The 23,554-nt window shown below is 47.8% G+C and overlaps 1 protein-coding gene across 6 annotated transcripts in view; it reads right to left on the reverse strand.

The window, feature by feature from the left end:
• Nucleotides 1-629: 629 nt before the first annotated feature.
• Nucleotides 630-23,554, reverse strand: part of TSEN2 (tRNA splicing endonuclease subunit 2) — a 39,437-nt gene continuing 16,512 nt past the window's right edge. For 3 of the 6 annotated variants that reach the window (XM_032649605.1, XM_032649607.1, XM_032649606.1), the window contains 8 exons: nucleotides 20,672-21,197; nucleotides 19,415-19,492; nucleotides 13,254-13,304; nucleotides 10,805-10,943; nucleotides 4,634-4,670; nucleotides 3,390-3,501; nucleotides 2,257-2,346; nucleotides 630-1,396 (listed from right to left, as the gene is read on the reverse strand). In XM_032649605.1, coding sequence (XP_032505496.1) covers nucleotides 1,337-1,396; nucleotides 2,257-2,346; nucleotides 3,390-3,501; nucleotides 4,634-4,670; nucleotides 10,805-10,943; nucleotides 13,254-13,304; nucleotides 19,415-19,492; nucleotides 20,672-21,197 — 1,093 coding nt within the window. In that variant the 3' untranslated portion in view covers nucleotides 630-1,336. Of the gene's footprint in view, nucleotides 1,397-2,256; nucleotides 3,502-4,633; nucleotides 4,671-10,804; nucleotides 10,944-13,253; nucleotides 13,305-19,414; nucleotides 19,493-20,671; nucleotides 21,198-23,554 lie in introns of all 6 variants that reach the window. The other 3 variants (XR_004352276.1, XR_004352278.1, XR_004352277.1) reach the window with 3 other exon arrangements.

Here is a 23,554-nt window from a genome sequence, read left to right on the forward strand (position 1 = left end):
TTCAAGGTTTTGATAAAGTGGTGATTCAAAGCCAAGTCTTCTGTGGTGTAAGGAGCCTGGAGTAAGCAAGGTGGACGGTAAAAATGCTGACCAACTATTCTCATCACTGATGAAGAGCAAGAAGGTTGCCACAGGCTCCTTCAAACGGATGGGCCTTACTGGTCTGAAACAGGGAAGGAAGGGGAGCTCCACCACCTGGACTCCAAATCTGTAAGACGCAGATCACGCCGACGAAACGGTCTGGCTGCCAGAGCGGTATCGTGAGGAGAAGAGAAGCAACCCCTTAAACACTCAACCTCAAGCAGAATCTTCAGGCATCAGGAGCTCTAAGCCCAAGGTCGAGGGAATGCAAACAGAGGCCCATTTTGGTGTTTTCATCCCACAGCTTCCCAAGATGGTTCTCAGCCGTCCGCTTCTGGGGCACTTGGTGTCAAGGAGAAGGCTGCCGGCCAGTGATGTGAATTTGGGCGCTGGGTGGATCTCAGACATTGTTCACCGTCCCCTCCGCCCATCCCCCCCACCCCCCACTGCCCCTCAGGCAACTCTTCATTGTCATCTAAACAATTTAAAAAAGGGCTTCGTTTACTGTGTTTTACCATATATTAATTGCATTCACTATATATCTCCAATCATTGTTTCACCACATATTTTTATTTTATAACGAGTTCAGTGAAGCAAGATACAATTCTTATCTCATCCTGTACAATGTTGTTGTGTACTCTACACAATGTGCCCACCAATAAGTTCACTGAGAATTAAATAATGAGGTAATGTGTTTTAAAATGCTTCCTATGGTACAGAAATCCTTGGTAGACAGTGAATGGAATTTCCCATGTTTGCGAAACTGGCTGAAGTTCCTGGAGAGCTGGAGACCTGTGGACAGAGGCCCCTCTTCCAGGACAGATTGGACGTGGGTAATGAGAGAGGCAGGTGCCTAGTGGTGCCCTGAACACTGCAGAGCCCCCTGGAGAGAAACTACCATTTCAGGTAAAATCAGAGAGTAACAGAAGTTGCCTGTTGCTGGGAGGGTCCTCTTGGGACTGGCCTAGTCCAGCCCCCTCGCAGAAAGGACGAGGCCCTGAGGCGAGAGGCCCGGGGTCAGTGAGTGACCGATCCAAGGACAGAACCTGTAGTCCCCGCACAGGGCTCTTCTTCCCTGGGTAATTTCAATTTTTAACACACTAACACTTTCCGGTGCTGGGAGTGCCACGCTCTTTAAAACTTTTACATTAATGGGCAATTACAATAAAAGGACTCTTTACCTCGCCCTGAACTTGGCTTATACAGGAGACTCAGTAATATTTGCTGGTGAAATCAGAAACCTGAGGCTGAGTTGTTAAAGTTCGTCTTGATCGCTCCTCTCCCGTGAAGAAACCCAACGGCTTAGAATCACCTCCTGTAACCAATCAAAATACAAAGGTGACTGAATTGCAAAAACAGAAATGAACGAACGTGAACAGGCCAGGCACACAGCATCGCAGAGACATTTTGTAGAGAGCTGTCTGTACAAGGATGATACCTGCTCCCCATTCCTTGTAACTAAACATTTGGAGAAATGTGAATGTAGCAAACAAACCTTATGTGGAAACATCTACAGCATCTACAGTAATCACCCCAAGATTTTAAGAGCTACCCTTGCTGTGGTCTCCTACCAGCACATTTCAGGAACAGGAGTGCTGGTGCGAACCCACCGTTCAACACAGTACCAGGTCTGTGACGGTGCCGGTGTGTCTGGGGCAGCACGGGGAAGGGAGACGTGGGTCTCGACTGGCATTTTATGAAGAGCTGAGCCATTGGGTGTGAGCAGGATAAACAGGGGGACGAGGCGCTTGGGCCCTGGGGACCAACGGCTGGCCTGCTGCGGGATGGGCAACTGGATGGCGGGTCGGCAGTGCCGGCAGAGAAAATCCCGCCAGGAAGATGCGGGAGCCTCAGCCCAACACAGGCCCCCAGCAGCCAGACAAGATGTTCAAGGAGGTGGCGAGCCAACACTGACCCTTATTGTTTCAGGGGCCGAGACCCAGGAGAGGTCTGGGCTGCTCCCGGCAGGGGCGGAAACCAGAGGACATCACAGGACAAGGGGCCACAGGGTTAAGGGGGAGCGAGGCTGGGTTCAGAGGGGAAGGACCTGAGAGGGCTCTCGTTGCCGAGGCGAGACGCTTTTCCCGTCCTGTCTCGGGACCACAGGTTCCAAGGGACGCGATATGCTGGGCAGAGCCTTTGTGACGACGTGAATTTGTTTCCGAGTTCACCTACCTGAACTTTAATTTGTTTCAGACATTCTGGTGACTCCATTTCTTTGTCAGTCATGGTGGAGGGTTTAATCAAATAGCACAGCATAAATTCCTATTGAGACATGAAAAACAAACTCCGTATCCCACAAAACAAATCCAAATCTGGGCAGGAAACGCAGCCGCCTCCACCCACTCTCAGTGTGTGCTACTCGAAGCTCACAAAGCATGTCCGTTTTCTCCCGGGAACGTAACCAGGCCCCACTCTGGACCAAACACCTGCCGTTCAGTCATCGTTGACACGGCAGGAGAATGCAAACAGAGCACATATGCTGATTATAAACACAGCATTTAAAATATTCAATACTGGAAACAGTTTAGACCCCTATTTCTCTAGGACAAAGTTACTTGCACAGGATAAAGCCTAAGCAACGCAGCCTGCGCCCAGGCAGCTGCCATCTGGCCCTGCTGGCCCTTCCGGCCTCAGCGCCCTGCACGCCTCCAGCAGCTGTGGGAAGGAGAACTCAGAGAGTTACTGAGTAACAGAGAACACACAAAACTTTCATTCTTCGTAGTCCTGGTATGCGACGAAATGTCCCTCCTAACTTGACGGCAGTGGGATATCGGAGAACACAGGTGGGGCAGTCACGTGGCTCTGGGTTCGAATCCCAGCTCTGCTCATGAGCTGTGTGCTCTTGGATTGGTCACCCAACATCTCTGACTCTGATTCCTCACCCTTTGGATGAGGATAATAACAGGGTAGTGAGAAAAGACATAAGGTGTTTAGCGATAAATATTAATTCCCTTCCTCTCTCTCTTTGAGAGACCTGCTACCTATGAAAACAAACACGTCAATGTTTTTTGAGTCCTCTGTGAATGAGTGGGAGTGGATTCTGAGCACGTGCTGGTTGGGCTTGCCCCCAGGAAGGAAGGCAATGCCCACTGACACCCATCACCATGGGAAACCTCGGAGCTCCATCCCTGGAGCTGTGCACCAGCTGGTGGGGGGAAAAACGGAGAGGAGGACCAGCTTCCAGAGCTTCGTTCACATAAATGCTCTGCGGTCCCTACACGTGACTTTTATGCTTCTACCACAATTAAGACGAAAAATCCAACCATTTAAATGACATGTGAACCCCAGAGCTGATGCGGTGTTACCTTGGAGACACTGACTGAAACTCTGCTCAAGGCAGCCAGGGACCGCCAGCTGAGAGGTCTGCGAGGAGAACCCTCCAAACGGTCATCCACCAGCTCGATGATGACAGAGTAACTGGAAAACAAGGCAAAGGTGTTTTAAAAATAAAAAACATGAAGTCAACCCATTTACAAAGAACAGTGCTTGGGATTTCCCTGGTGGTCCAGTGGTTAAGAATCCACCTTCCAACGCAGGGGACGTGGGTTCGATCCCTGGTCAGGGAACTAAGATCCCACATGCCGCGGGGCAAATAAGACCGCGTGCTGCAACTACTGACCATGCAAGCCACAACTAGAGAGCCCGTGTGCCACAACTACAGAGCCCACGTGCTCTGGAGCCCAAGCACCACAACTAGAGAGAAGCCCGAGCCCCGCAAACGAGGAGCCCATGCATCACAGCGGAGGATCCCGCGTGCCGCGACTAAGACTCGATGCAGCCAAAAATAAAATAAATAAATAAATATTGAAATAAAATAAAAATAACATTGTTTGTCCTACCAAGAACAAAAATACAGAAAATAAAACACACAGCATCTGATCCTGAATTCCCCTAGACTACTACTGGGAAAAGTACTAATGAAAAACTCACACTTTACATTACAAACTCTAAGCCTGATTCAGCACTTACAGGAAAGGAACAGAAATATTTCTCCCAGCGTGAAACCCGTGAATTCACTCAACTGTTTAGATAATAACACTCACTGATATGAAGATGAATAATTACTATATAGTAGTAACTGCATAGATTGACTCAATGCTTAACGCTAAAACATAAATTATCCTGACCTATTTATTTTATAGATAGTGTAACAACTTCAACTTATAAGGGACAGACATATAGTATCTATTCCTATTAAACCAGGAGGAATTTGACCCTAATTATTTGTGTGCCTCTGAAAATTAAATTGGGGCTCAGAAATTTCCTCCTGTCACTTTAAGCCATTAACTTATTTACAAATCACTCCAATAAATCATGAGCTTGGGATGAACACACACATACTAATATGTACAAGATAGATAACCAACAAGGACCCACTGCATAGCCCAGGGAACTCCACTCAATTATTCTGTGATAACCAAAATGAGAAAAGAAACTAAAAAAGAATGAATATATGTGTATGTGTAACGGAATCACTTCGCTGTACAGCAGAAACACACACAACACTGTAAATCAACTATACTCCAATAAAAAAAAAATCACTCCAAACCTTGCATGGTAAAATGGAGGGCCTTTTCGATACAACACTGCAAAGAAAAAGAAAGAAAACGTGTAACCACGCGAAATCAAAGTCTCATTTTATACTTATAAAGTATTTTCTTCTTCAAACACCCAGTGCTCTCTATGTGGGTAACCTGTAATACACCCTGTGGTCTATTTTTAAAACCCAAACTGTTTTTTCCTCTGGAACAAAAATTAGCAAAGCAAATCTGTTGCCAAGACCCTAATACCCTCGTCCCACCTGCACCCCACAAATGAATTCCAAATCCAAGTATAAGCAATTTTTGTCCTGTTTCTTGTCTTACACTCTCCAGAGAGAGTGTGAAATCATGTCAAGCATGTCAAGTTGGTATAATGAGGACCAACATTCAGTTATTCATTTCAAATCTTCTGAATCGTCATTCAGGGTCTGAGCTCCTCTGGCCGGTACAGGATAGGTGCTGGTGCTAAAGATGAATGAGACTCATGCCTACTTTTAGGAAATTCAAAGTCAAGTGGGGCAAAAGTCACATAAGCACACACGCCACTCGGAGACCCGCCTGCCCACCTCATTCAGTCTGTGGAGGTCAGAGTGGCTGGCCGGGGTCTACCGTGGACCGTGGAAGTGCAGGCGAGCCCTCGGGGGCGCACAGCCTGTGGCAGGGTGCGGAGATCTGCCCACCAGATCCGTTTGCTCTCTCTCCAGGCACGTGAGAGACACCATATCAGCCTCCCAGGCAGCAAGGAGTGGCTGTGTGTCCCGGGGCACTTCCTGATTGGCCCAGAAAACCCTCCCCTGTGCTTGTTCCTTTGTGAGGCTGAGTGAAGCTCATGGGACCGAGCCTGTGCTTGTTCCTTTGTGAGGCTGAGTGAAGCTCGTGGGACCACAAGAAGAAGCCAGGCCCCTGCAGTCCCTGTGGGAGTTGGTCCACCTACCACTCAGACACTGGCGTTGGATTTCACATGAACAGAATTAACTTCTAGTGTTAATTAAGCCCATGAAATCTGGAATTTATATGTAACTACAGCCGCAGGAATTACCTTAACTAACAATTATATCCGTGAGCTTGTGCAAAAACCAAGGCAGAAAAGCTTTGTTTCCTTTGAGGAAGTGGCAGAACTTTTCCTTTTGGGCATAAACCCGGTATTTAATCACGTTTCCCTTTAGCTCACGCACCACGAGGTCAGAACAAGTTTAGGACCCAATGGATGATACAGTAACCCTTCACGTATATTTTCCATGGTCACCTTTCCTTCTTATGAACGTATTTCCTATTTAAATTGTATTTAAAGTATTTGGCAAGTCAGCTCAAATTCACTGTGTAAGGGCCCACATTTAAGTAAATATCTAAACACCCATTTCTCAGTTTCTGGGGATGTGGTGCAGTGGAAGGAGACCCTGTACTGGGATGAGCTGAATTCGGGGCTCTGTTTTGGCCTGATCTCCGCCACTCCTAATGGTGTCGCTTTAAACACATTATTAACTTCCCTGAGCCTCAGTCTCCAAAATCATAAAATGAAGACACGAGGGGAAATTAAAATCTTCTCTAGCCTTCATATGCTAGTATCTATGATCAGTTACACATCCTTCGCCTAAGATGCATCTGGAAAGTGACACAGCTTGAAAGCAGCTCCGACCCCCAACTCAGGCCATTCAGATGCCTGACTACGATGGAGGTGCAGCTTAGGGGTTAAAAGCATAAACATGGCATCAGTCAGACCCCAATTCAAGGCTCAGCAGTGCCAAGACCATATGATGACACTTACGTTTCAATCTCCTTACGGAAAATGGGGGTAATAAAGCAGGTGGAGGTGCTCGAAGAGTCACCCATGATAAACAGAGATTACGATGATAACTGTATTCAGAGGGGAAAATGAAACAGTTTTACAAAAATGCCTCCCAGGTAGAAAGATGAAAGCTTCAGAAGTCTAAGAAATAGTGGGTATTTAAAAATAAAGTCTGAACGAAGAGGGAGAAGAGAGGAAACGTGCTTTCTTACACTAACACCAGACGTGACGTGCGGAAGGAATGACAGAGTCAGAACACAGCGATCAGGGCAGTAATCAATTGGGGCAACCACTGTTAACTACTAGGGAACCAGATATTCAGTGTCACCCTACAAGTCACTTGTGAACTACAAAAGGAAACGCACAGACACCCGACAATGGCGGCCCTATTTTAAAAATAAAAAAAATTATTTTTATAAAAATAAAACACAATAAAAAACGGCATCACCAGCAGTAGGACAACCTGACATCAGGCACCCCTGGACGTGGCCCAGTGAGGACACACATCACCCGTGCTTGCAAAAAAACGGCAAGCCCGAATCTAACCATGAGGAAGTGATCAGACATACCTAGACTGTGGGACACCCTACGGGACTCTTCAAAAAAAGTCAACGTCACAGAAAACAAACAGGTGGAGGGACTCTTTTAGATTAAAAAAGACTGAAGAGACTGCAGTGGTTGAATGGTGGCCCCCAAAAGATATGTCCACGTCCCAATCCCTGGGACCTGTGAATGTGACCTTATTTGGAAAAAGGATCTTTGCAGAGATTGGAGGGATGCAGCCACAGCCAAGGAACAGCTGGCGCCACCAGAAACTGGAAGCGGGAAGGAACGGAGGGAGCACGGCCCTGCCAATGCCGTGGTTTCAGACTTCCGGCCTCTAGACCTTCTACTGCTTTAGGTCCCCAGTTTGTGGTCATTTCTCATGGCCTCCCTAGGAAACTAAAAGTGGTAAATGCACTCAATGTGACAAATGAATCTTGAGTGGAGCCTGTCAAAAAAATCAAAAACCAAACGGCCACAAAAGACATTGTGGGGACAAGTGGGAAAACTGAAATATGGACTGGATATTTTTGATGATATTGTATTACCGAATAATTAATTAATATTAATGAAAAATCAATAATGAATTGTTAATTATTCTGATTAATATTAATGAATAATTCTGATTTCTCTTAGGTATTATATATGATGCCATAATTATGGAGGAGAATATTCTCTGGAGTTACATGCAAAAACACTTATGATTTAATACGGATTATGTGTGCAAATGTGGAAAATGTTAACAAAAACATTTAAAGTCTGATTAGAAGAATAAGCCAAGAGGGTGGCTTGGGAAAGAACTGAAGATGGGGATGGGAGGAAGGTGCACCTCCCTGCTCTGTGAGGAACACAGGGCCCCAGTGCCTCTCCCCGGGGGCAGAGCCAGCCACCAGCTCTGGGCCGATGCCACGACCAGTGATGGTTCTTCTCTGGACATCCTGTAACTCTGCTGGCTTCTAACGGCTCCCCTCCTTCTACCTGTTTTGCAACTTCTAATTTGCAGGGAGCTGGGGAATCACATGGTCAAACTCAGTCCACGTGGACCCAAAATTGGAATGGGTGGGAATGCGTAAGACAAAAATAGAAGGCTGGAGTTGGTTTTCGGCTTTCTGGCTGGCAATGTTAGTCAGGTGTGGTGGGAAGTACACAGAGCCGGGACCCAAACAGCCCTAACCTCTGTACTTACCAGCTGCGGGACCCTCGGCAACTCCCCTGACCCTTTGAAACCTCAATTTCCTCAGCTACTGAAGGAGGTGAGCGCCACACGGCTCACGGAGCGTGAAGATGAAATAAGACGGGAGAAGAAAAGCACCAAGGCACCTGGTGCTTTTGGCACCTGGTCACCATACGAGCCAGCAGCAGCTTCTGGGGTGGGGGGGATGTACGGAAAGGCTCCCAAGTGATTTCTGGCCTGGTTTTCAGCACAGGGCAATCAAGGTCAACTGGCCGGGCAGCTGTGCCTGATTTGAGATCTTATCACCTGTTCCAAGCGCTGCTCCTGGAATGAAATCTGATTGACAAGACTTAGTCAAGGGAAGGGTTTCCCTGATAAGATGTGAATTTCCTAAGGGCCCTTTGTCATGAGTCATTACCTCTGTGAGCAGAAACAATTGTTAAGGGAGCACGTCCTGGGCGTAGCCTGTGTCGGCAGTTCTAGGGTATGTGTGATCACATCACTGGCCTTCAAAATTAAAATGATACTGTTAAAAGACCAGCAGCACCATGTAGCCGTGCCTGGAGAAGAGGTCAAGTTTAGGAAGCTGCTCTTCTCACCCCAGGCTAGCGCAGCTCCTGAATTCTCCCTAAAGCAGGAGACGTGAAGACACCCTTCATGGCACTGCTGGGCCAGAAACCTGGTCTCACGCTAATCACACAAGCAGCTCCAAGGGCACGATACATGTCCCCTCCTGGGGCAAAGCCCTTGGGGGGCTGGGAAACAGCAGCTGATGTATTTCTTTTCTTTTTAAAACTCTGTCCATCTGTCTGTCCTTTCATCCAGCCTTATAAGGCAGTTTATTTTTAAATGCGGAAAGTTTTCTCTACTCACCATCCACAAATACGGCTTGAGTACTGAAAACACACGCAATAAGGTATGCTTACAAGGCACTCAACAGAGGTCCCTCCCCCTGGCAACGTTTTGTTTTTATTTTTTATAAAGAAGATGCTGTCTTATAAAGATGTTGTTATCCATGTTACATGATGAGTGAACGGAAGCTCAGAGAGATGAACTGACCTCCCTGAGGTCACACAGGTAGTAAGACATGGAACCGGTGTGAGCCCGGAGAGCTCTTTCCGTTACCCCTACCTCCTCAGAGCGCATCACTGTGGCCTGGTCGACTGGAAAGTTCTGCTCAGGTTTCACCCATTCGGTGAGCACACTGGCCTGCCAAGCGCTCACACGGAGCGGCTATTCTCACAGGGCAGGAAAAGGAGAGCAGGACGGGGAGCCAGTGGCGACAGTGCAACAGCTACGTCACTTATTGAAACGCTGTGACCTGTGGGCCACGCAATCATCTGGAAACCTGGCAAACTAATCTCGAGCTGGTCCTGATCATTCTGTCTGCAGAGCTGGTCAGGTCAGCTTCCCTAACTACTCCCTCTGCTTCCATTCCCGTCCCCTGCCCCCCGCCCCCCGCCGTCTATTAGTAAGAAAGTACACAAAGGTCCCACTAAATCAAGTTACCGAATATGTCACTGCTTTGCTCAATATCTCCCAGGACTTCCAATAACCAGAATAACATCCCGAGTCTTTGCCCAGCCCCACGTGATCTTACCCAGATGTCACCTCACATCACTCTCCCCCTCGGACCTCTAAGTTCTAGACGCACTGTCCTTGTGCTGCTCCTAAGTCCTGCCTCAGGGCCTTTGCACTGGCTGCTCCTTTGTGCCTCGGGTATTCTTCCCCAGACTGTCAAGTGACCTGTTCCCTCACTGTAGTCACGTTTCTGTTGTTGTTTGGGGCACATCTTTTCAGAGAGTCCCTTTCCTAACCACCCTAAGTTTCTTTTTTACTCTCTGTTCCTTTACTCTGCTTTATTCTTCTTAGTACCCTGAAAGTACAGTACGTATTTATGTGTTTACTTGTTTGTTCCCCACCCCTGCCCCGCCCCAGCACGGTGAGCAGCTCCACCCAGGCAGTTTTGTCTGTCTTGTGCACCTCTGTGTTCCTGGCACCTAAGAAGATCTGGCTCACACAAGACCCTGAGCAATTATCTGGTGAATGAGGTGCTCACCGGGTCCCGACTCCCTCCTATAAATAAAGATGAGGGAGGCAGTACTGTGTAGAAGTTTCCAAGGACCTGGGCTCCAGCATTCAAAGCCCAGGCCTGTGAGTTACTGACCCGGGAAACTTTTAGGGGCAAATGACCCTTTCTCTCACAACTTCAGTCTCCCTATCAGAAAAACGAGGATGGTGAGCTCTGATCTCGTACAACTGCTATTAGGATTAAACGAGGTCGTGAACGTCAACCGTCTCCTACAATGCTTGGCACACAATAAGGGCTCAATAAATGTCAGCTGTGATTATCACCACAGTTCTACAATGATTATTAATGGCATTGCACACAATCTGACAGGTGAGACTACCCCAGAAGATAAGGGACTGCCCTACATCACACGATCACACACTAATGAGAGGCGGGGGTAGGGGCTGTGGACTCTCTTCTAAGATCTCAGAGCGGAAAAGAGGAAAACATACCCTCCACCCCGATCCAAACACGATTATCTAAGGCAGGAGGACATCCATCATCTCAGGAAAAAACAGCAACAGCACATATAACCGATTCGATTTTCACCCCAGGATCTGATGTGAACCCTGGTGCTCACACCTGCCAAGCCAAGAATCACTTACGCAAATCAGTTCCGTACTTAAGTCCCGGTTTGGGCACCCAGCCCTTGCTTCGGAAGTGATGGTACGCCATGTATGTAGTCCTGAACGTAGGCTGAACTATGCGGAAGGCGTTCCAGAGCTTCACAATCGTTAAAGGCTCCTATGGTTGTTGGGGGAAAACAAAGCATTATGACATATGTATCCACCCATTACCCAGCCGGTGAATCAACAACATCTATACTAAGTGTGAGCAGAAGATAAACAAACACGGTGCCCATGACAAAGGGTTTAACCACAAGATCCAGACCCGTGCTGTGCAGTGTGGCAGCAGCCAGCCACTCCTCTGAACTTAGATGTGTTGCCAGTGTAAAAAAAACACTGAATTTCAAAACTGAGAATGAAAAAAAGAATATAAATTATCCCAGCAATTTTAAATATGTTGGGTTAAATATACTATGTAAATAATGTAAATCAATTTCAGCTGACTTTTAAGAAAAAACCTTTTTAATGTGTCTACCAGAAAATTTAAAACTACGCATGTGGCTCCCATCTGAGGCTCCCATCATATTTCTACTGGACAGCACTGCCCCAGAGGACCTGTGAGAGGCCCCCTTGAGACAGCAACCCTGCAGACTGGAAACAGCCAAGCGAAGCCGGGGAGGGCAGCGGAGGGGCTGCTGGTGGGAGAACAGTCCAGGCAGAGGAATGGGGGCGGGCCGGGTGCCCACCAAAGCCAGAGGGCGCACGTTGCAGCACGCACAGACCCTAATGGGTAGCTGCGGTTTGTCAGGCCACGTTCAGAAAAGCCAAAAATAATTCTGTAACATTTTTACAAAAAGATGTTCCATTTAGTCTTTGAAACTAGAACATTTATCGCAAGGCACAAGTCAGTAATCCAACTGCTTCAAAGGGAATTTTGTTGCTAAGGTCGGACTTGAAGACACTGAGAACGGTTCAGAGAACATTCTGATGTGCCAACACAAAAACACAACAGGAAAGACCAGGTAAGTTTGGAAGGTTTTCCGCTTCATTTCAGTGCTGACTAAAACGGCCAGTCCTTCAGTTAGTTGGTTTACGGATCGGTCACTCAATGAGACTTGCTCAGTTTGTCTCAGTCTGAGATTTTAACACCATAAGTATGAGCTAGAGTTGGGGTTTTTTTTGTTTTTTCTTTTCTCCTTTAAAAAAACAAAACAAAACAAAACAACCGGTTGTTCCTAAGGTGGAAACTCCATGTGTGTGTGGTCTTGAAATCCACTCCCCTCCAAAACAAGCAACAGTCTTGTGGAGAAGGCTGAACTTCTGGCTTGGACAGCCCACCGAGTTTCAGAGGCTGAGGGTTCTACGGAGCAGCTGGAACGCCCCGACAAATGTCAGTGAAGGCCCAGGGGAGGAGGTGGGGTGGGCTAAGGTCGGCCCCCCTCTCAGACAATGGGTCACCCGTCAGCCAGACACCCGTTCCCAAACCACTGGGATACTCATGAAGGGGACTTACACAGTTAGAAGCGGATGAATGACAAAATACGTACCCCCAACAACAGAATAAAATGTATTTTCTCTGTTCTAATGTTCTGCTTACCTTTTTCATCTTAATTTTAATTTCACGTGAATTATTTTGAACAGGTATTGTATTCACATGGGCCAAAATTCAAGAAGTACAAAAGTGTACGGTGAAGTCTCGCCTTCCACCCAATTCCTCTACTAGGAGGCAAGCACTGGGATTAACGTTCTGCTAAGGGCAGCAGGATACAGCACAAAATCATGGGCTTTGGAGCTGTCCTGACATAGGTTCAAATACGAATTCTAACCAGACCAGCTGTGTGACCCTGGGTGAGTTACGTGCATCCTCAGCTTCAGTTACCCCGTCTATAAAAGTCTTTACAGGCGCAAGCTGAGGACTAGAAGTACTGCATATAAAGTTCCTAACTCACAGCCTTTACCGAAGCAGGTGCTAAGACACGGGTAGTTTCTATTTTTGCTGTTCATTTTTGGTACTGCTCTGATCATTATAGAAGATACTGCTATCCTCCTAGTCTCTGGGAATGAAATTCAGTCTGAAAGGGTCAAAGCTGGCTTTTGCCTGAACAATCCCAATTCAGGACCCAAAGCCTAAACTTAGAGAAAAAATTCAATTCCAATTTTATCCAGTGAAAGTGGACACATCTGTATTAAAGCAATGAAAATTACTACAACCTGCTTTTAACATCAGGGAAATTTTTTTTTTTTTTTTTGCGGTACGCGGGCCTCTCACTGTTGTGGCCTCTCCCGCTACGGAGCACAGGCTCCGGTCGCGCAGGCTCAGTGGCCATGGCTCACGGACCCAGCCGCTCCGTGGCATGTGGGATCCTCCCGGACAGGGGCATGAACCCGCGTCCCCTGCATCGGCAGGTGGACTCTCAACCACCGTGCCACCAGGGAAGCTCACATCAGGGAAATTTTAAGTGGACTGTGTCTGAATAAAACATCTTACCTTCTCATAGTAGATACTTAGACATCCCAGAGCATAGACCAGGAAGAAGGCCTAAAAACAGGGCAAGCAGAAAATGCTCATCAGAAACTGTTCCACGTTGAGAAATTATTTTACAGACTGATTTCTCTTTGCGTTAAATACAAATTAATGTCCTTATCACCATCCAAATGGTCACATATTTTTAAACATAAATGGTTCATTTAAATTTCAAGGATTAAAATATGAATGTCATAAAATGGTTTAGAATCAGTACAAAACATTTCTATGAAATTTTCCATGTATTTTTTCTTTATAAAAACCACACGGCTAAACTGAAAAATGATGTAAATAGCAAAAACAACAATAGAAACCTTTGCTCATTGGATTTTCCTCTGTCAAATACCCTTACTAAAGTGAGAAAAGAATTTATAGAAAAAAATAAGTAGAAAATTGTGGAAAGTGGGCAACGCAGACTTGGTTTGTGTAAACCAAATGAGTTTCTTGGTCACTCTTGCTGTAAAGTGATTTGCGATCGAGTAAACCCCATCTTTCCATTAACTTCATTAAAAGGCACCATGTTTCACGCACATGGGGAGGCAAGAGGAACGGCAGACAAGGTCGGGCCCAGTTGAGTAAAATCACACTGACACGGAAATAAAAATAACTTTCTGGCAAAAACAAGATGATGCCCAGCACTGACAACAGCAAACAGGCCCTGGTGTTAGCTCTGCCTGTACAAGGGGATTAGGGTCTGTGTTCATGCCTCTAGAGCTCAGGTGAGGCTGGTCTGTAGTAGTCAGTGACGAAGAAATGGTGGCTCTAAATGCTACTTTCTTTTTTTTTTTTTTTGCGGTACGCGGGCCTCTCACTGTTGTGGCCTCTCCCGTTGCAGAGCACAGGCTCCGGACGCGCAGGCTCAGCGGCCATGGCTCACGGGCCCAGCCGCTCCGCGGCACATGGGATCCTCCCGGACCAGGGCACGAACCCGTGTCCCCCACATCGGCAGGTGGACTCTCAACCACTGCGCCACCAGGGAAGCCCAACTACTTTCTTTTTTAACATGAGGATGGAAGACGAGATTTCAGGTATCCTGGAGGGCCCTCTGGTGCAGGTGGCAGCAGGAAGGTGGTCCCTGCCGCGAGCCCTCAGGCTTCTGCTCCACCACAGTGGTGCTGATGGCTTTTTTCCTCCCTGCTCAGGGCTCAGGACTCAAGAGTACACAGGCTGTGAAGGTGCAGGGCTTTCAAGCAGCGACAAGGTCCTGCTAAGGAAACACCTTCCTGACCCTCAGGAATTGCCCCAATCCACCCCACCGTCATCCTCTCCTGGCCACCTGATGACACTTCTCTTTACAGCAGTGGTCCTTTAAGTGTGGTCAGTCTGGGGATCCTGGGGTCCCCATGACCCTTGCAGGAGCTCTCAAAGTCAAAACCATTTTGTGAGATCAAGGCATTATTGGCCTTGTTCATACTCATTCTTCCCAGAGGCTCCAAGACATGTGACACCACAACAGACTGAGCACAGCAGCAGATGTGAGAATCCAGGGGACTTCTCTTAAGCCAGACCTTAAAGTCTTTGCCAAAATGAAAAACAATGCCACTCTTTTCATTGGGTTTGTTTTGTTTTGAAAGAATAGTTATTTTTAATAAAAATAATGTTAATGTATAGTGGGTTTATTATCATTAATTTAAAATGAGTTAATAAACACATATTTAAGTTTTCATGTTAATGTATAATTTGGTAAACACTGACAGATATAATCCACGTAAAAATGCTCCTTGGGGTCCTTCAATAATTTTTAAGAGTACAGTGGTTTGAGGACTACTTTATTTATTTATTAAATTTGATTGATTGATTGATTGATTTTTGGCTGTGTTTGGTCTTTGTTGCTGCGCGTGGGCTTTTCTCTGGTTGCGGCGAGCGGGGGCTACTCTCCCTTGCGGTGCGCGGGCTTCTCACTGCGGTGGCTTCTCTTGTTGCAGAGCACGGGCTCTAGGTGTGCGGGCTTCAGCAGTTGTGGCTTGGGGGCTCTAGAGCGCAGGCTCAGTAGTTGTGGCGCATGGGCTTAGTTGCTCCACGGCAACGTGGGATCTTCCCAGACCAGGGCTCGAACCCGTGTCCCCTGCGTTGGCAGGCGGATTCTTAACCACTGCGCCACCAGGGAAGTCCCTGAGAACTACTTGAGTTCTACCCAGATCCAAATCGAGAGCTTCTCTGAAGATGCAGGTGCTTACCTGCCAGGCCCGCTTCGCTGGGTCCAGTGCCCTGATCCTGGCCGCCGCTGCCTCCCGCCTGGACTTCTGCAAAGGCCTCTGTGCTCTGGCCCCGCAGCCCGTCCCCTAGGGCAGCCCGAGCTACCTTCTCAGCACTTGAAGGCCCCTGGCTCCCAGGCGTCTCGTGGCACTCGCCCAGCGCTCTCCCTAGATGGTCGCTTCACTTCCGTCCCTGGACACACTGAGCTCACTCCTGCCTTCGCCTTTGTAACTGCTGCTCCCACACCCGGAGTCAAAGGTCACTCCTCAGAGAGCTCCTGCCTGACCACCCAGTTTGCGGGACCCCGTCCCGATCGACTTCCTTAGAGCATCTATGTTCGCCTGAAAGTGTCTTTCTTAAGTGTGTCTCTCCAGCTAGAATGTAAACTCTGTGAGAAAGAAACTCTGCCTGCCGTGCCCTTGACCTAGAAGGGGCTCAATGCTTCTGCTGAAAGAATGAAGAAGCAGGTGTGGATCCCACCCATGGTCTGGAGCACGTGGCCAGGCTACCCAGGGCAGGTGTCCCAGTTCCGTTTCCTCAGGGCGGACACTGTCCTGCTTCTCCGTTAGCTACCGGTGACAGCCTCCCGCTAGCTCTCCTGTGGCCCGCTACTTATTAACGCAATACACTGCTTTTTCAGACGGACACAGATGGTGGCCAAAAGGTGCAACAGAAAAGAAAAGGCGGCTCCTCAAAAAGCCAATTCGTTCTTTTCCTTTCGTTTTCCCTCAACTTTCCCTTCTGGGTTCACAGTGGTAGAACAGGAAGATACTCTGAGATAAGCAGACCTGGGCTGAAATCTCATGAGCTTGGAAGTATCACTTAAACCCTCCCACCTCATCTAGAAAATGAGGATGATCAAGCCTTCTTAAAAGATTTAATGAGGTTAGATTTCCTGAAGACTTACAAAGACCATGCTGGGAGTTCCCTGGTGGTCCAGTGGTTAGGAGTTGCTTTCACTGCTGTGGCCCAGGTTCAATCCCTGGTCGGGGAACTAAGATCCCACAGACCGCAAGGCACAGCACCCCCCGCCCCCACCCCACCCCAAAAGCATGCAAAGCTCCTAACTGCTCAATTCATTTCGTTTCCCTGCCTTTCTAAAAAGACACTGTAGCTGGGAAAGGTTCAATCCAGTCCTTGCCTAGGAAGAGATGACCTCCTGGTATCCATAAGAATCTAAGTTCTTCAGAAACTTTCCATTATTAGCAAACACACATTTCCCTAAGAACGGATGAAACCAAAGCCTCGTTTTTAATTGGCCTAAAATAGCTTTTATGAACCTATACAAGCTGCTCTTAGGCACTTATTATAGATGGGGAGGATCTTAATCCAACAGAGTTGGCTTTATTTAGAATTAAGTCATCAGCAGACCGGGGAGGTCTGTGGAGGCTGGAGACTGGACCCTCGAAACCTCATGAGTAAGTTTTTATTGTGACAGTACTAATAAGATGGACGGATGAGCTTAATGATGGTTTTAGTGTCTTGTCACCAAATCCGGTCAGGGCCTGAAGCGTTAAAATGAAAAACAGCTCTCAGAGACAGATCTCTCAGTCAGCTCGGTGTTACCACTCTCAAAACCTAAGAACCGCTTTGAATCATCACAGCAGGGCTGCCCGTGTTCCTGAGGGACATTTATGGAAACATGTTACACTGTACGGGTGGTGCCACCAAACACGGGTGATTCATCCAAGGAAACCTGCCAAAACAGAACTGGGAAGCGGAGCCGGGCTTAACTGCACGCTCCCTGGAAACTTCTGCAACACGTCTCTGGAATGTTCTCAGGAACCGAGCGGCCTCCAAGAACGAGAACCACCTCGCCTCCTGCCTCCCATTACTGTGGCATTGCTTCAGCGAGTGTGTGGGAAGAGGGAGCAACACGGTCAGTGAAAAGCATCCGCTGGTCCCCGCCTGGAGCAGTGAGGCTCGGCCCCCAGCTTCTGACACCGAATCCTCTCCCTCCGCCCCCTGCTGCTGCCCCTACAGCTGAGAGGCTGGCTGCCTCCTGACGGCTCAGCCCTCCAGCCTGCCCTCACCCGGATGCCAGCCCCGGTCCCTGCCGCTCCCCTGCACAGCCGCCTGCACTGCCCCGGTGCCACCAGGACCAGGTCAGACCGCTACTCATAGACGCGCCCTCCGTGATCTCCCCCTCTGGGCGGCCGCTTCTGGGACCACGGCTGCATGCAAGGGCCTGCCGTCCCGTGTCCACGTGGCAATCCCCTATTTACTCTGTAACACCTGCAGGTACCACCAACCCTGTAAAGTCTTTCCAGGTGGCTCGCATCCCTTTGGAGCCCACCAGTTTCTGTGCCCATCCCACCTTGTTCACATCCACTTAACAAATAATTATCAAGCGCCTCACAGATGTCAGACGTGGGGTACAAGAGGAGCAGTCACAGCCCACACACCACACGGGGCCCGTCACACTGAACTGCAATTTGTGGCTCTCTTAGGACCAGAGCCACGTTCTGCTTCTCTCTGTACCGTCAGTACTCAGCCCAGTGCCCGGCACATAGCAAGTCCCTGGTAGTCTTTTTGCTAAACACTGATCGCAAAAGGAAGAGTTCCAAGCAGCCACTAAACAGCTTTTACAAGTGACTTAATAATGATGGTAATGACAGAAACAGCAGGCACAATGCTTACTGAGCATCTACGATACACCAGGCACGGTGCTGAAGCCATCACGTGCACCACTTAATTCCAGAACATATTATGAACAAGGTGTTACATCACCCTCATCTTACAGAGCAGACATCTGAGGCTCAGAGAAGTCAAGGACCTAGAGGATGGTGTCCCCAGCGCTGTCCAACAGAGCAGCCACGGGTGCCTGCTGAGCGTCTGAGATGTGGCTGGCACAACCGAGAAAAGAATTTTTAATTTTGCACAATTTTAATTAGTTTCAACAGTCACACGCGGCTAGTGGCTGTGTTCAACAGCAGACTAAGCTGTCTCATTTGCAAACTGAGGAGATGAAGTAAATAAATCCCAACATCCTTTCCTGCTCTGAGAGCCCGTTCTTTGTACCGCTGGCCTCACTGCAAGGAAGGAAGCACAGCCTAGCAGGTGAAGAGAATACGGAGACACAGTCACTTCTCTGTGAACACATCTATGAAACGACCAGCGTGGACGCTTTCAACAAGCACTGCCTGAGACCAACAGATACGCCAAGCACTGAGCTAGATGCTGCAGGAGCCTCCAGACAGGCAGGAGCACCCCTGCAGAAGGGCACAGCCAAGGACAGGAGACAGAGCAAGGGGCGCTGTCATCAAATTCGGGTACAGTACAGACATAAGCAAAAAAGGGGGGACTGATGGCCGCGTGAACACAGGACAGAGGAACCCCAAATCAGACGGAAAATATAAGGCAGGTTCAGAAAGCCACTTGCAGCAACTTTTGAGAACGCAGTAAAGGGAACACGTGTTAGTAATTCTGCAGAAGGAAATACCTAGAATCCATTTACGTAATTAGCGGTCGCTACATGACTCGGGGCATGCATCGAAGCCTGTGAAAAGCTGGTGAAACTCCATGAATATGCTAAAACCCACTACACACTTTAAATGAATGAATGGTATGGTACGTGCTCTGTGTCTCAATAAACCTGTATGTTTTTAGAAACTGCTAAAAATTAGTAACACAATATCTGGACCATCTGAAACCTTGATGTGAAAAGAAGTGCTCAAACAACCCCCTTGAAACCCCTGTGGGATGATACGGGGCAGGCCCGCCCTAAATGGACATCTTAGAATCGATGAAATGAAGGCCGAGGAGTGAAATGCAGGCATTTCACTGCACGTGGACTCTGCCTGTGGCGACCTCAGTACTGAACTGCATGCGGAACTGCACGCGGAACTGCATTTTGAGGTGGACTCACCTACGTGGCTTGCCCAGGCCCAGAGACCGACAGCTGAGAAGACGACATGCTGGGAACATACCTCTTCCAGGCTGAGCTGCAAGTACTCAAAGATCCTAAATGGATTTCTTCTGCATATCAGTCTCTTTTTTGGCGACATCTGAAGAGAAAAAAAAAATACGTACAGAACAAATGGAAGCACTACGTGTTACCTGGAGGAGGGTGCATTTTAAAACGAACGTTTTCTTCTAAGTTTCCCCGATTCACATTTGTTGGATTAATTCTGTTAAAAAATAATTTATTTATGTAGAAAAATAATTTATTATTTATGTAGAAAAATAAGTTTTCGTTTTTCTACTACAGCTGACCCTTGAACAACAAGGGGGCTGAGGTGCTGACTCCGGGCAGTCGAAGGTCTGCATGTAACTCACAGCCGGCCCTGGCCCTCCACGTCTGCGTTCTTATCCTACCTGCAGATTCAACCAACCGCAGGTCACGCAGCAGTACGGTATTTACTACGGAAAAAAATCCTCTTTCATAAGGGAACCCACATTCAAACCCATGTTGTTCAAGGGTCAACTGTATTAACATTTTGACTTAGTTCCTTTCTCTTATCGCCCATGAACTTTTCCTGCAGTTGTGATCATTTTGTTGGTCAGTTTTATGTGTTGCTTTTTTTCACCCAACTGCACCTCACAAGCATATGCCAAGTTCTTAATGAGACGTCATAAACTCCACTCTAAAGGCGAGATATTTCTTCAAACGGGTGTTTCTCATGGTATTTAACTATTAGACTGTTTCTCACTTTTAGCTGCTACAGATGTTGCTGGGGCAACTATCTTGTAGGTCCCTGAATGAAGTGGATCTAGTTCTGCGCCCCAGCCTCCTCCTGTGAGGGCTGCCCTCCCCACCTGAGCCCCTGCCCACCGCTACACTCAAGACTGCGTAACTACCATTGCATTTCTTCTTCTCCCTCGCAAGGGAGAGAATGTTACTGGACCTGCTTTACTTTATATGTTATGTTATGTATTACAGATATATGTTATTTAAATATTATATATATATATTCATGTATTTTTTAAAGTTAAGCTATTCACAGACTTTGAAGTTTCGGTTGAAACAGCCCTCACAACTACCGAGCCCTCAGGGCTGGGACCCAGGGCTGGCTGGTGCCCTTGGAGGGTCTGCAGTGTGTGTCCTGCACCAGCTCTCACATGTCCCGGGTGCTGAACACGGGCCTGCTACCGGTTCCGAGTAAGGGACGTCCCTGTTGGCCAGCATCTCCTCTGGGTCAGACACAGATGGCTCTGGAGGAGGTGATCTCTCTCCTTCTACTTACGTTCCCACCTGAGGCGTCTTCCCTCTCACTCACGTCACACACGACTTCCTCCACCAGCACGCAGTGATGCTCAGGCCCTCTCTCTCTGGCCGGAACCAGACCCGCTCGTTGGCTGCTGTCCCCAGGCTGAGCGCCAGAGGGCGGGAGGAGAACATCCTGTTTGCCCCAGTGCACGTGGGGCAGAGGAGCAGTGACCTCCGCCACGTGTTCACCCGAGCCGTGGGTAGGTATCGGGTCAGGCCTGGAGCCCTCCTGCAGGCGGCCTGGTCGCTTGCTGGGACCCTCCAGATCATGTGACTTTCCTGAAACCCCATTCATGGCAGAAAGCTTCTCTCTATCTGCTGTGCCTTCTGTTTTGGAAACCATTTCAGAGCTCAGCTCATTACACAACTGGACCTCTTCATTCCTTTGCAGACAAAGATGCTGAAGGGGCTTTGTGTAATCCTCAAGGAGTCTACGCACTGTGCTCTCATCCTGGCCTTGTCTTCGCATGAGGTTTGTGGCCCATTCCACGCTACGCTGATACCTGCAAAGCAGAAATTCTGTTAGTAACAACACTTAAATTTCAATATTTAAAAGACAGCGGAATGTGTGAAAAAGATGGGAAGGCAGTATGCCAAAATGTCTATAGTTCTTCTCAACGATGGGCTGTAGGTTGTTTTCTTTATGCTTTTTTGCATTTTCTAACTGCTCTGCAATAATTATCTACTACTTTAAAAAATTTTTTTTAAATTTTATTTATCTTTGGCTGTGTTGGGTCTTTGTTGTCACACGTGGGCTTTCTCTAGTTGTGGCGAGCGGGGGCTACTGTTCATTGTGGTGCGCAGGCTTCTCATTGCGGTGGCTTCTCTTGCTGCAAAGCACAGGCTCTAGGCACGCGGGCTCAGTAGTTGTGGCTCGTGGGTTCTAGGTGTGCGGGCCTAGTAGTTGTGGCGCATGGGCTTAGTTGTTCTGCGGCATGTGGGATCCTCCCGGATCAGGGATCGAACCCGTGTACCCTGCATTAGCAGGCAGATTCTCAACCACTGAGCCACCAGGGAAGCCCAGCAGGTGGATTCTTAACCACTGCGCCACCAGGGAAGCCCTATTACTTTTTGTTTTTATTACACAGCTTCATCTTATTTGCTTAATTTGAAAAAAAATGACCCCAGTTTAACAAAGTATGAAAATTTATGTAATTTAAAACCGGTGGACCAAATGATTTAGGTAAATTTAAAGAGAAAATGGCCATCCTTTGTCAGGGTTTGTTTTGCGTTATTTTCAGTTTTGGTTGCCATGTTTTCAGATGTGTATCTCAGTCATAGCAGGAAGTCTTTGTTTAGTATTGGAGAGCAAAACGAGAATTTTAATAAACATTGTTCACAGTACAGTACTTACGAACGTCTCCCCCGTGTACGGAAAGACATGATTACAGTTACATACACCCAAGCATCTTAATAAAAAATGGCCCTTTTCCCCATAATTTTCAAAGTGTATTTTAATGAGAAAATACATGCTTAGTTTCTTAAACTTGAAGGCAAGCCCTGAACACTTCCCAAGTTACAGGCAAGACAAAAGGATTCTGCCTATTTGAAGCAGCATCAACACCTGACAAGGCTGCTGGGATGCGACATGTGACATAAGATGCCACACGTGTGTGGAATCTGATCCGCAGAGGCGAAAGACATTGCAAAACTCAAGCACTTTTAGCCTCCACCTACGGCAATCAGTCTGCAAAGCATGGAAGAAGACACGTGGCTGTGGGAAGACAGATGTCACTTTTCTCTTCACCTTGAGTATCCTGCCTGTGTATGGATGATGGGATACATCATAGTCTATAAACCGATAATTACACACGGTGAAGCAAGGAAGTTGGCTTCTGTTTTTTTTTTTTAAGTAAATTTATTTTATTTATTTATTTTTGGTTACGCTGGATCTTCGTTGCTGCACGTGGGCTTTCACTAGTTGCAGTGAGTGGGGGCTGCTCTTCATTGCAGTGCGTGGGCTTCTCATTGCGGTGGCCTCTCTTGTTGCCAAGCACGGGCTCTAGGTGCGTGGGCTTCAGTAGATGTGGCACACGGGCTTCAGTAGTTGTAGCTCGTGGGCTATAGAGTACAGGCTCAGTAGCTGCGGCGCATGGGCTTAGTTGCTCTGCGGCATGCGGGATCTTCCCAGACCAGGGCTTGAACCCGTGTCCCCTGCCTTGGCAGGCGGATTCTTAACCGCTGTGCCACCAGGGAAGTCCCATTCTGCTGTTTTTGAAAAAGAGATCTGTGGTTGATTAACCCTGATTCATCAGAACAGTCTCCAAGCTGCCCACACCCTGCTTATCCTACACGGGGTGGGGGGCGGGTAAGCATGCAGCCCTATATACTGGGGACTGTATCTTAGATGTAAAGATTAAGACCTGGCGAGGCTGCTCTACACCTACAAGGCAGGATGGTGCAGCGATCACACATGTCGACTCTGGTCCTGCATGTTCTGTGTTCAGCCCTTACTCTATCCCTCGTAACTGGGTGACAAACCCAATAAATTAACTGCTCTGTGCCCGTTTCCCCACCCCTAACATGGAGATAATAGTACCGTTACCTCATAAGGATCACGTTATGCACTCCTTTTTATAATCAGCATAAAATGTAGCTGCCCAGAGAGCAGCAGGGTGTCTCCTCTCCTGCATGAAAGGTACAGCCTCTCTCATGTGCAGTTAGAAGGACTTTCATATGAGGGATCTAAAAGGATCTATGCTCTTCGTGTCACCTGTAACACTGGCTAAAGCCTTCACGGGTCTATGAATCTCCTGTGTTTGAACACAAATTTTCGTGTCATGTGTATTTTCCTGGGGAAGGGATCCACAACTTTCACCAAATTCCCTGATTGAAAATATGTGAAAGAACCACAGCATTA

The sequence above is a fragment of the Phocoena sinus genome, chromosome 11 (assembly GCF_008692025.1).
Source record: "Phocoena sinus isolate mPhoSin1 chromosome 11, mPhoSin1.pri, whole genome shotgun sequence".
NCBI classification, from domain to species: Eukaryota; Metazoa; Chordata; class Mammalia; order Artiodactyla; family Phocoenidae; genus Phocoena; species Phocoena sinus.